The sequence below is a fragment of the Myodes glareolus genome, chromosome 9 (genome assembly GCF_982192425.1).
Source record: "Myodes glareolus chromosome 9, mMyoGla1.1, whole genome shotgun sequence".
In the NCBI taxonomy this organism is placed as follows: Eukaryota; Metazoa; Chordata; class Mammalia; order Rodentia; family Cricetidae; genus Myodes; species Myodes glareolus.
Window position 1 is genome coordinate 51,627,960 of NC_142034.1, and position 12,473 is coordinate 51,640,432.

The 12,473-nt window shown below is 41.0% G+C and overlaps 1 protein-coding gene across 8 annotated transcripts in view; it reads left to right on the forward strand.

The window, feature by feature from the left end:
- Positions 1–12,473, forward strand: part of Kiaa0753 (KIAA0753 ortholog) — a 53,887-nt gene that overhangs the window by 30,255 nt on the left and 11,159 nt on the right. For 7 of the 8 annotated variants that reach the window (XR_007234815.3, XM_048448653.3, XM_048448648.3 and 4 more), the window contains 6 exons: positions 468–587; positions 1,655–1,744; positions 1,972–2,061; positions 7,660–7,738; positions 8,705–8,797; positions 11,776–11,961. Coding sequence is in view for 7 of the 8 variants with exons in the window: in XM_048448653.3 (XP_048304610.2) it covers positions 468–587; positions 1,655–1,744; positions 1,972–2,061; positions 7,660–7,738; positions 8,705–8,797; positions 11,776–11,961 (658 nt within the window). In the remaining variant the exon portion in view is untranslated. The remainder of the gene's footprint in view (positions 1–467; positions 588–1,654; positions 1,745–1,971; positions 2,062–7,659; positions 7,739–8,704; positions 8,798–11,775; positions 11,962–12,473) is intronic. The other variant, XM_085695255.2, reaches the window with a different exon arrangement.

A 12,473-nucleotide genomic window follows, 5' to 3' on the forward strand; every position in this document is an offset into this window, starting at 1 on the left:
GCAATGAAAATGATTTTAGGGTTGGGGTCACCACAGCATGAAGAACTGTATTAAAGAGTTGCAGCTTTAGGAAAGTTGGGAACCACTGCTCTAGACAGTATGATGGTGGGGGAGACGTGGGGCAGATAAGACTTCCTAGATCACAGTGCTGTGTGAAACCTAACACAGACATTTAGAGGACTTGGGATATTATTAGGGACTCATATATTTAAAGCATGTTTTGTTGAAGTACATTCTTTATTCTATGACAATTTTTTTTAATTAAAATAATGACTGCTTCTTTGAGGCAAAAGAATTTTCTCCCTTTGACATTGGGCATGAGAACTAGAGGACCTTTCCCCGTCACATTCATTCTGCCATCAGGCACCAGGTACTGAGCTGTAGATTAGCATTGCCATGGTGCTCTTAGGATGAGTCACAAGAGGTGGACGAATGATTGCCAACAGCATGCTTTCCATTTGGTGCAGTGCTGCATGGCTAAAGGTGAAGCCCAGTCCCAGAGATGCTGCAAAGGAACAATCTCTCCAGCAAGAGGATACCCACGAGGAAAGTCAGCTGGGAGGTGCTGCCGAGCAAGAAGCAACCAGGTTTGTATTAGCATTTTTCATAATTGAAGGATTCCATATATATATGACTCTGAAGCAAAACCCTTCTTGTCTTGTCTGTATCTCAAGATGATTATTTAAAATCAGATTGCTAAACTTTTCTTTTATACTCTCCAGCTTACGACAGGCCCATCACTCTTTTATTCTTTCTTATTTCATTCATTCAAAACTTCTATGTGTGTCATTTGCCAATTTGTAAATGGCACAGTTGTGCGCTCTATGCACATTTTTAAAAAAGAACAAATAAGTCAGTGGAAAATACATGTAATTAGCTGTGATTTAAGACAGAACATGGTATGCACTCTAAGATCTGGGCAAGTTCAGAACGTGGAGTATTTACCTCTTGCTATAGAGAATGAAGTTTCACGCAGGGAGGTAGGAACTAAACCAGGACTTGCACAGGCAGGAATAAATGTGAGGGGTTTAATGAGTATGTTCCAAGGGAAGACAGCAGGGAAAACAGCTTGCTCTGCATTTGTTTGGCTGAAATTACCCTGACAGTTATGGGAAAGCAAAAATGGAAAGGGGTATTAGGACTGGGGGTAGCTCGGGAGTACAGCGCGGCTCCAGTGTGTGTGAAGTGCTCTGTACTCCAGTATCACTCCATCTTTGGCCCTGAAAAACAGAATGGGCCATTAGATAATTTGGTGATAATCACATATTCTAAAGCAGAAAAATCAAAGCTCTTTGACATACACATGCAATAAAATTGTTTAGAGTTAACTTTCCCCTTTTGTTTTTATTTGGTTTATTATACCTTCACTGGGGTCTGTTTGTTAGGCAAGTGAACTGTGCTGAGAACAGTGATGGTTGGCTTTCTTGTCGGCAGCTTCTTGTGTATGTACCAATTGTGTATGACTGTCCTTTTGTAGGAATATACTATGGATGCTTTCAAGGGTATACAGAGAATACATTACTATTTGAATCCTTTCATAGAGCCAGGATTGGTTCTGGGCTGTGGGAGGGAGCTCATTTCTGCTCTGTTTCTGTGGTAGTGATACCCTGTGGCATTGAGGCATGGTTACCTTGACTCTTGTACTATCTGTTAGGCTTCCTTGGCCAGATGCTGAGTCTTCCAAAAGATTGAAGGAACTAGAAGACTTGGAAGCCAAAGAAGTGGAAAGGATGCAAAAACAGAGGTAAATATTTGTTTCTGAGGTAAACAAGAAGGCAGCTTGTTCTGCATCATCTCACTCCTTTGACAGTGAGTCAGGATTGGTGACGTCAGCCACACTTCTGCTTACTGGCTTGCTGCCTCCTGAAGACTGGAAAGCTACCTGTGAAGCCTGTGGGAGAGCCAAAGGGAGAAGCCCAGGAAGCCCTGACTCTACTTTAAAGAGAGTTGATGTGCCTTTACCTCCTCTAGGCTTGAGTGGCTTGAGGCTGAGACTTCTCGAAGAACTAAAGAGCTGGATGAACTGAAAGCTGAAGAAATGGATAGACTTCAAAAATTAAGGTATAGTTTGCCAGTGGGGAGTGAGAGGGTATGTGTTTCTAGATGATTGATTCTTATAGTTTTAACAGCCATCCTGGACTTTGTTGACCTCACCTCATTCAAGATAAGTAACTGAGTGAAGACGGCAGAGGGTGAGTGGGTGTGCATGGTGAGTGTGAACAATGAGTGTGTAGATGCTTTGTTTCTCATGTTAGCCTGAATGTGGTCTCAGGTTTTCAGGGGAGCTTGCTTCCCCTCACTCACCCCCTAAGAGTGCTGCCACCTAACAGGCAATGAAGAAATATGTTTACCATGTAATGGGGCTGATGTCACTGCCACAGCTGGCTGATTTTTCCAGCTCTAGTAATCAACACTCTGTAGTCCAATGAGCAAAGCACTGATTGAAACATCTGTACATTTTATCACTATCCGTGATGACATTCAGTCCCAGTTCAGGGCCATGGTTCTTTTCATTAGAGGCCAAGGTGACTAAAGTTAAGATTTCAGTTATACAATCACAGAATCTTGGAATTTGAAGGACCCCACCCCGCACCCCTGCACACACACATAACTGATATTTCCAGACTTCTGCTATCTCTTAGAAGTGGCCAGCATGTGTATACATACTTCTGTGATGGGGTGATCACAGCAGTTGAAGAGAATCTGCCTTTGTCATCTCTATTATAAGGCTGATTGTCTTTAACTCCTATCCACTTGACTTTTCACATCTCATTTATTTTTTCATATGTATTTTTTTCTGAAAAAGTAAATATAGCATACATATAGAAAAACATGCTAAATTCACATGTATGGTTCAGAATATTATAAATGAGCACCTGTGCATTGCCTCTCAAATCAGGTAATACTATTGTGGAAGCTATACCTCCTTTCCCTAGAGATAGATACCTACAGTCCTGATGATTGCTGAGTTAATCTTTTCATTACCCTTGTTCACAAATCTACTACTGTGTATGCGCTTCTGTCAACAACCTGAATTTTGGAAACAGAAGTACCAATAGAGCAGAGTATAGGAAGGGCAGTTTGCTAGTGCTAGAGGAAGACTCAGGAGACTCGGTTGCAGGATCTGGGTCATAACCTGACTTGAGCTGTCCTCAACAGTATTCCAGAGCTGCATCCCAGGAATCAGAGAGCAAGAGCATGAGCGAGCCATGGCAGACAAGACAGGGTTTACCATCTGGGCTGTAGGCGAAGCAGCTCTGCTAAACTTCTGGAAACCTTGTCTGGAGAGTGAGCTGCCTGGTCGTGCTCTGCTTTCTCAGCTTCTCTGGGCAGCCTGTGGGGATGAGGTGAGGACCCTCAGCACATAGGTCCTAGAGATAAGCTTCATCAGCATCAGGAAAGACAAGACCAGCATCTAGGCTAGATTTGCTTCATGGATTTCCTTGTCATGTCCTCTTGCTCTTTGTGTGCTTGTTTTGATGAAGCACAGCCTAATTTAGCTTCTTTTAATTGCAATTTTATAACTTTATTTGATACTGCAGATAGTTCTCATTCACATTGATTGTCTGTAGGTTTTTTGGAGGGATGCAGGGGTGGTGGTTTGGTTCTTAATGTTTTTGTTTGTTTGTTTGTTTTGGTTTGGTTTTTTTTGTCTGTAGGTTTTTAAATGTGGTAACAAGGATATAGATTACCAAAGTATAGAGCTTGTTTGACTCCACATCCTTATTTTCTGGACAAATGCATGCAGATATAATAGGAACATTCATTTGACTCAAATGATTTTGTTGAGCCTGCTATCTGTATGCACATCTGGAGTTCAGATTTCAGATTTTTCTGAGTGTCCAGCTGGCACACTTTCTGAAACCCACCCTGTGGGTACCATTGTGAATGTTGATGTATTCTTACATCAACACTAAGTTGATGAGTCAACACTAAGACTCACCACAGTCTTAGTTACTTTTCTGTTGTTGTAATGAAACACCATGAACAAGGCAACTTATAAAAGAAAGCATCTAATTGGCTTACAGTTTCCAAAAATTAGACATGATGGCAGCATGAAGGAATGGCTAAGAACTCACATCTTGTTACACACACACACACACACACACACACACAAACACACACAAACACACGTAAACCGGCTTTGATAACTTCAAAGCCCTTACCCAGTGACATACCTCCTGCAACAAGGTCAACACCTCCTAATCCTTCCCAAACAAAACAGTGCCACCAGCTGGGGACCAAGTGTTCAAACGTGTGTGCCTATGGAGACCCTTCTCATTCAACCACCACAGCCACCTTAGTGAGGGCAAAATGGCTTCTTCACCTCCTGCAGAAGCCTACTCCAGGTCCTCTAATTTAGCTTCTTTGAGAGAGTGAGCTAGGCAGGGTGGTATAGTCCTGTGATCCCATCACTTAGGCATGGTGGTATATTCCTGTGATCCCATCACTTAGAAGACTGAAACAGGAAGATTACCGTGAGGCCAACTCATTTTACAGTAGCTTGACCTTGTCTCAAAATAATAATAATAATAATGATGATGATGATGATGATAATAACAACAACAACAATAACAACAATAATTAATTAGAGGGAAAAGAGTTCTTTTTCCAGACATTTCAAATTTAAAAATGCCTTTTCTATGCTTATACTTGCTAATTTTGCATACTCACTCACTATTAGTCTTATTATAGAATTCTTTTTAGAAATGATTTTTAGTGGAAAATTTGTTAATATTAAACTTTTATTATCAGGTTCATACAATTTTATTATCAGGTTCATATTATCAACATTCATACAATGTTGTCATAATACAGAAAAATCTTGGGAAATCATTTTCTCAGCTACTACTGTAACATCTTAAACTGTTGACTACATATAACCAGGATGTAGATATTTATTGACACAGTGAGGATACATGTGATTAGCAGGCATTGCCACAGCCAGGAACATGCCCATCACCACAACATCCGCCATGTTGCCCTTTCATAGCCACACATACTTCTTTACTGCCCCCAGCCACCTTTTGACTCAGAAAGCGTGGCAGCCACTAATCTGCTTTCTCTTTTTATAATTTTGTTTCAAGATTGTTATTCTACAGTGTATAACTTTCTGGAATTGGCTTTTTAAATGTTTGTTTATTCCAATGAGAGGGGAATATTGTATCATTGTGTACATAGTGTACATATGGACATCAGAGGCCTACGTGCAGAAGTCAGTTCTTATTCGATTATGGGGCTCAAACTCTGTGATCATCAAGCTTGACAGCAAATGGCTTTAGGCTCTGAGCCATCTCGCCTGCCGTAGAATTGGCCTTTTTTTCCTGCAGTAATTCTCTGGAGAATCATTCTGGTCACTCCATATATTGTTTGTTCATTCTTTCTGTTGGTGAGTTGGGTTTCATGGTAACAACTCATCTTAGTGAACAACTGAGGGACATCCTGGTTGTCATTAGTATGGCAATAATAATAATAATATGACTAAAGATTGTATGAACATGCATGTATTGTGTGATGTATTTTTATTTTACTGTCGTAAGTTCCCAGAGTGAATTTGCTGGGTTGTATGCTTTTTCTTTTTTTTTTTCAAAGCTTAAAAATAAAAGTTTTTATTTGTATTTTTTTCCATGATCTTTATTGAGCTCTACATTTTTCTCTGCTCCCTTCCCTGCCTCTCCTCTCCCCACTTCAATCCTCCCATAAGATCCCCATGCTCCCAATTTACTCAGGAGATCTTGTCTTTTTCTACTTTCTACTTCCCATGTAGATTAGATCTATGTAAGTGTCTCTTAGTATCCTCATTGTTGTCTAAATTCTCTGGGATTGTGGTTTGTAGGCTGGCTTTCTTTGCTTTATGTTTAAAAACTACCTATGAGTACATGTGATAAAATTGTCTGTCTGTGTCTGGGTTACCTCACTCAAAATAATGTTTTCTAGCTCCATCCATTTTCTTGCAAAATTCAAACTGCCGTTATTTTTTCTGCTGTGTAGTACTCCATTATGTAAGTGTACCACATTTTTTTTTTAATCCATTCTTCAATCGAGGGGCATTTAGGTTGTTTCCAGGTTCTGGCTATGACAAACAAAGCTGCTATGAACATAGTTGAGCACATGTCCTTGTGGCACAATTGAGCATCCTTTGGATATATACCCAAAGGTGATAGTATTGGGTCTTGAGGAAGATTGTTTCCTAATTTTCTGAGAAATTGCCACATGGACATCCAAAGGGGTCGTACCAGCTTGCATTCCCACCAGCAATGCAGAAGTGTACCCTTTTCCCCACAACCTCTCCAGCATAAGTTGTCATCAGTGTTTTTGATCTTGGCCATTCTTACAGGTGTTAGATGGAATCTCAGAGTTGTTTTGATTTGCATTTCTCTGATGACTAAGGATGTTGAATATTTCCTTAAGTGTCTTTCAGCCATTTTAGATTCCTCTGTTGAGAGTTCTCTGTTTAGGTCTGTACTCCATTTTTTTATTGGATTATGTGATCTTTTGGTGTCCAATTTCTTGAGTTCTTTGTATATTTTAGAGATCAGACCTCTGTCTGATGTGGGGTTAGTGAAGATCTTTTCCCATTCTGTAGACTGTCGTTTTGTCTTGTTGACCGTGTCCTTTGCTTTACAGAAGCTTTTCAGTTTCAGGAGGTCCCATTTATTAATTGTTTCTCTTAGTGTCTGTGCTGCTGGGATTATATTTAGGAAGTAGTTCCCTGTGCCAATGCGTTCAAGTGTACTTCCCACTTTCTGTTCTATAAGGTTCAGTGTGGCTGGCTTTATTTTGAGGTCTTTGGTCCATTTGGACTTGAGTTTTGTGCATGATGATAGATATGGATCTATTTTCATTTTTCTACATGTTGATATCCAGTTATACCAGCACCACTTAAATATGCTTTCTTTTTTCCATTTGATATTTTTTACTTCTTTATCAAATATCAGGTGTTCAAAGATGTGTGGATTGATATCCAGGTCTTCTATTCGGTTCCATTGGTTTTTCTGTCTGTTCTTATGCCAGTACCAGGCTGTTTTCAGTACTGTAGTTCTGTGGTAGAGTTTGAAGTCAGGAATTGTGATGCCTCCAGAAGTTCTTTTATTACCCAGTATTATTTTGGCTATCCTAGGTTTTTTGCTTTTCCAAATGAAGTTGAGTATCATTCTTTTGAGGTCTTTGAAGAATTTTCCTGGGATTTTGATGGGCATTGTATGCTTCTTGTATGTTTTGGTTTCTGTCTTAGTCACTGTGAAGTCTATTGCTGTGAAGAGACACCATGACCAATATAACTCTTATAAAAGAAAATATTTAACTGGGGGCTTGATTACAGTTTCAGAGGCTTAGTCCATTATTATCATGGCAGAGAGCATGGTGGTAGGCAGGTGTGGTGTGGGAGATGTAGCTGAGAGCCACATGCTCATCTCTAAGCAGAGTGGGGAGGAGGAAGGGAGACAGAGAGAGTGGGGAAGGGGGTAGGATTTTGGTCTAACTCAGAGCAATTGAATTCAAATCTGTCTTTCACAAGACCCCAGGGGATGCATGCAGCCATTGTGGTTGGAGGAGCACTGTGGTTTGTCATCACTTGGTTTGCCTTCACCTTGAGGAGTTAGAAAAATGTGCACAATAGGGCATTCTGGCTTCTGAATTTTCTATTTTACTTCTAAACAGTGTTTCTGCTACCCAGTTAGCTGACAAGGTAGAAGCGACAGTTCTGGAGCGGTTGAAGCCCCTCTTGATCAAGGCCCAGGTAACTGATTCATCTCATTTCCTTGCCTTTGGCAGTTCTGAAATGAAAGGAGTTTGTTACTTAGGTCACACTGACCCTTTTTAAGAGAGCCAAGTGTCTTCAATGATGGGAACCTGCAGTACAGAATAGGGTTTCACTGCTAGGGCCCTTCACAGCCTCCAGACTACCACACACATGTCCTCTGTGTGGATTGGGGGAGGGAGGTGACGAGAGGGTATAGGCAAAGGGAAGAGAAGCAAGCACTGTTTTTGAGAAGGTTGACATTTTAACTTGGGGAAGGAGTTTAGAGTGAATTTTCCATTTTTTCCAATTCAATCTATTAATAATGATGGTGTTTACTTAATCATCCCCTGGATGCTGGTCTCTGTAACCTTGGTAACTTAGAATTATTGGCTATTTTACAGTAGGAGAGGGGGGATTTGGTACACTTCTCTGTACAAACTAGAAGTTTCTCAAAGATGAAGTGACTTACAGCATACCATGATTTCATGTCACCTTCTGTAGCAGTAGAGATGCAGTAGTGACACCTTGACGGACCTACCCTGGAAAGAGAAGCCATGCTGTTTGCAGGCTTATAGATGAAGTCATGTAAGAATTATGATCTTAGTTGGTTGAATGGCATTCGGAGTCTAAGAAGTTGTAGGATTATTAACCTCAGAGGGCTCCTAGAGATGGAGTTGTGCAGTGCCCTCATTTGACTCCTGAAAAAGAATACAGCACAAGCAGGTTGAATGACTTGCAAAGCAGCACATAGCTACTCCGGCAGTGTTTACAAAGTTGAGTGATTACAAACTGCCTGGAGCACCAAAAACAACACAGGACATTTGTTTTCACAAGGACCAAGTGCTCTAATTGCTGCCAAAAGCATATTATAGCTGAATTGTTCCGCACAGGTTATTCTGCAACATGACTTATTCCGAGTTGTAAATTGTTATAATCTGTGAATGTATTTGTCCATTTTAATAGAGAGTTAATTCTTCTGTGGAGGCAGATAGTCATTTGAAGGATCGTCTGTTACCAAGTGCAGCAGCAGCAGCAGCATCCCAGCCTGCAGAACAGGTGTGTGGTGTTGGGATTCTGGTCTTATTACATGATAATGTCTCCAGTCAAAGGAAAATGATATGCAGATTACTTTGCAAACACTACATTATCCTACTCAAGGAGAGTGAAAATTCTTTTTCATATGTGGCATGTTAATTCTTAGAGTGTATATTTAGTTCTGTATCTGCAGGGGCCTTGCACACAGCTCACAGGCAGCTCTAGAGCCACAAGTTTTTGTTGGTGCACTTTTATCTCTCCCCATAATGACAGAGTGTAGATAAACTGTGGCCCTGAATGTTGATGGCCTGAGGCAGAAGACTCCCTCATTTCTTTCCCATCCAGCCTACTTTGGCTCATTACTGGCCTAATTTCCTTTCTTTTTAAGGCCTAATGTTTTTGTTAAGCAAGCAAGTTTTGAGTACCCAGTACATGACCATGGTCCAACAGAAAAGAAAGAAGGTCCAAGGAAGAAATGAAAGCATCTGAGGAAAATAAAAACCTCTTTTGTTGTTGTTCAGGCTAATCTTCCTCTGGAGGATTTGCTTTTAATGTTTAGGGGACTATCCCTGTCTGCCTGGACTTAGGGACTTTAGAGAAGAAGGTGCAAGTTGCATTCCTTTAGTCCTCTAAAAGCTGAGGAAAGGTACTTGCTTTGCCAGTTGCTCCAGACAGGTAGCAGGCAGAGAGTATAAAGGAGTTAGGAGGAAGCAGGGGTGGCATTGCAGTAGCCCAATGGCCTTGGGAGCAGGAAGACTGTAGGTCAAGACTGTTCAACCAATGACACCAAATAGGCAGGGTTTTAGCTGTATCTTCATTGTTGCCATTTTTTTAAATTTTTAAAAAATTTTTTTTAATAAAAATTTCCACCTCCTCCCATTTTTCTCTGACTCCCTCCACTGGCCCTCCCCCCCTCCAGTCCTAAGAGAAGTCACGGAACCCTGCCATGTGGGAAGTCCAAGGCCCTCCCCCCTCCATCCAGGTCTAGGAAGGTGTGCATCCAAACAGACTAGGCTCCCCAAAAGCCAGTACATTGTTTCCATTTTTTATGTTATTATTTTGTGTTGGAGTCCCATGTGAAGTCACGCTACTAGGACAGGAACTAAGCCATCATTGTTCATTATAGTCTCAGATGTGTCAATGGCTTGGTGGTTTTTGTGCCTCATGGCCACTAAAAGCCCCTTTTAGACTCCCATTGAAGTAATGGGCTAACACCTAACCTAGGAAAGCAGCTCTATAAAGCATTTCAATATGAAAGGAAAATGAAATGGATTACTAACAGTAAAGCAGACATATATAAGTATTATGAGTAAAACAGCCTTTTTTGTGCAAATTACTTTGTAGACCATAAATTATCTTTGATACAATTGTTTGAAAGATAAAATCCAGCTCTTGTTTAGAATTCTGGGCTATTGGAAACATTCTCACTGCAAGGAGTTTTTCAGGCTGTAGATCAATAACCAGTGTTAAAAATAATCAGACAGCTAATGACTGCTGAGAGAGGGAGAATTAGTCTTTCCCAGGGATGAGCACCCCAACTGATAATTTGTCGAGGATCAGCTTCGACAAAACTCATTCCAGGGTAGGAGCGTAAGGATTATAATTATTAAGCAAAAGGAACAGAGATATAAGAGAAATAAGAGACAGAAACACAGTACAGCCTTGGGAGGGCCAGCCAGTGAATGCTGAATCTGCCTTGTTTATTTTTTACATGATTACATATTTCACCCCAAAGTGGGAGGGAGGAGGCAACAGACTTTATTGACATGATATAAGGAATAGACTTGATTTCTCTGATCTTTGGTCCAGATGGAGCAGATCTACCTCTAACCCAGAATACTAAGTAACCACACCCTAGGTCAGCATCTCTTGTTTGTAACTACATACACCTGTTGACAGCAACTTTGAGAGAACAAAAATAAGCTCAAACTCTCTGACCTCCAGTCAAGGTGGAACAGACTCACAACTCTGTGGGCCCTCACAATACAAAATGGTCAGCCCTGAAATCATATTCACACAAGCAACACTAAGAGTCTTCAGCAGGTTGTGTTTATATAGGTGTATGTGTAACAGAATAAAGAAATAAAGGCTAGCACTTTGAGAGAGAGTAAGAGAGGGGGTGTGGGAGGGATTGGATGGAGAAAAGGGAAGGGGCAAGTTATGTAATTATATTTTAGTGAAAATATTTTTTAAAAATTAAGAGTCTGAGACCATCCTGGTCTACAGAGTGAGTTCCGGATAGCCAGGACTGTACAGAGAAACCCTGTATTGAAAAGCAATGAAGAGACAGAAGACAAGCCCAGGGAGGCTGAGTAAACTTGTCCAGAGTTGACAGGCAGAACCAGTCCTTCCTCCCAGGAATGTCTCATTTTTTTGCTCAGAAGTTAATAGTTTTTTTTCTAAAATGCAGATCGGATTATAGACCTATATTAGGATCAAGAAAAATAGTTGGGTGTGATGAGAGAAGCCTTTAATCTCAGCACTTGGTAAGGAGAGGCAGGAGGATCTCTGTGAGTTTAGGCTGGCTTGGATCTATAAAGTGAGTTCCAAGACAGCCAGGGCTATGTAGAGACCCTGTCTCAAAAGAAGAGAGAGAGAGCGTGCACATTGGAGAAATGCTTTGCACACTGTAAAGTACTTTGTTCATTTAAAGCACACAAAGTCAGGAGAGAATGTTCTCTACCACCTAGAATGTGTGATGTATAAAATCGGGTACATTTTCCCATACGTGGCCGAAGAGATACATGCTCTACCAGTCAGCAAGGCAGGTGAAATGGTTGGTTGTCAGTAAGGCACTGCTTGGTTAGTGCAGTCACTTAAGCGGCTGAGAAGGATTGTGTTGGCTTGTGCTTTTGCTACGTGCTGACTGAGAAGTTGTTCTGGCATAGGATGTCTGCCATTTGGACCTCTGTGCTTTGGAGTTCTAATGATTAACAATAATTTTTAATTTTTCGGTCCTTTTTTATTACCTTTTCACCCTTTCTACCTTCATTTTGTAGGCTTCAGGTGTCAGTTATGCATCCAGAAATGTTCATCAGCTGGACGGCTGTTTGGAAGATGCTGCTCATGAGCTAAGGGCCATGACTCAGGATAAGACCTTGGGGTTAGAAACTTCAGCCACATTGGGGAACAGAAAGGAGAGCCCCGATCTAGAGACCATGATGCTCCGGATGGAGGAAATGGAAGTAAGGTCTGGGTCTGCTGGTGTGTTTTGCCAGTGGGGGTTCACCTCTGCTCCTGATCATGCTGCTGACACTCAGTATGACAGAGCCACAGGGTCCTACATTGAAATCCAAGTTTTGTTTGCCAACTAAGTGTACCTTGGTTCAGTCACTTACCCTGTCTAATAAGTAGGTTTTTTTGAGAGTAGAAGAAGATATACAGTATTTAGCAAACATAACCCAATAAGTGGTCTGTACCGTTACCACTCTGTTAACAGAGACTTTTAATTCCAAAAACATAGATTCCAGGACTTGGTCCCACAGTTTGGGCCATTGACTTTTGCATCCATAATTTATAGACACCATTCAGTTGCCTCTTCTACCTTGCTGTAGTGACCCTGTCAAACACAGATGTCCTTACCCTCTTTAATTTCCAGACTAATACTTTTAGAATGACTCCCTTTTCCTACAAACTTTTAGATCTCAGATAGGAAACATCCTACTGGATTATTCAAGAACAGGAAACCAAAGTACAG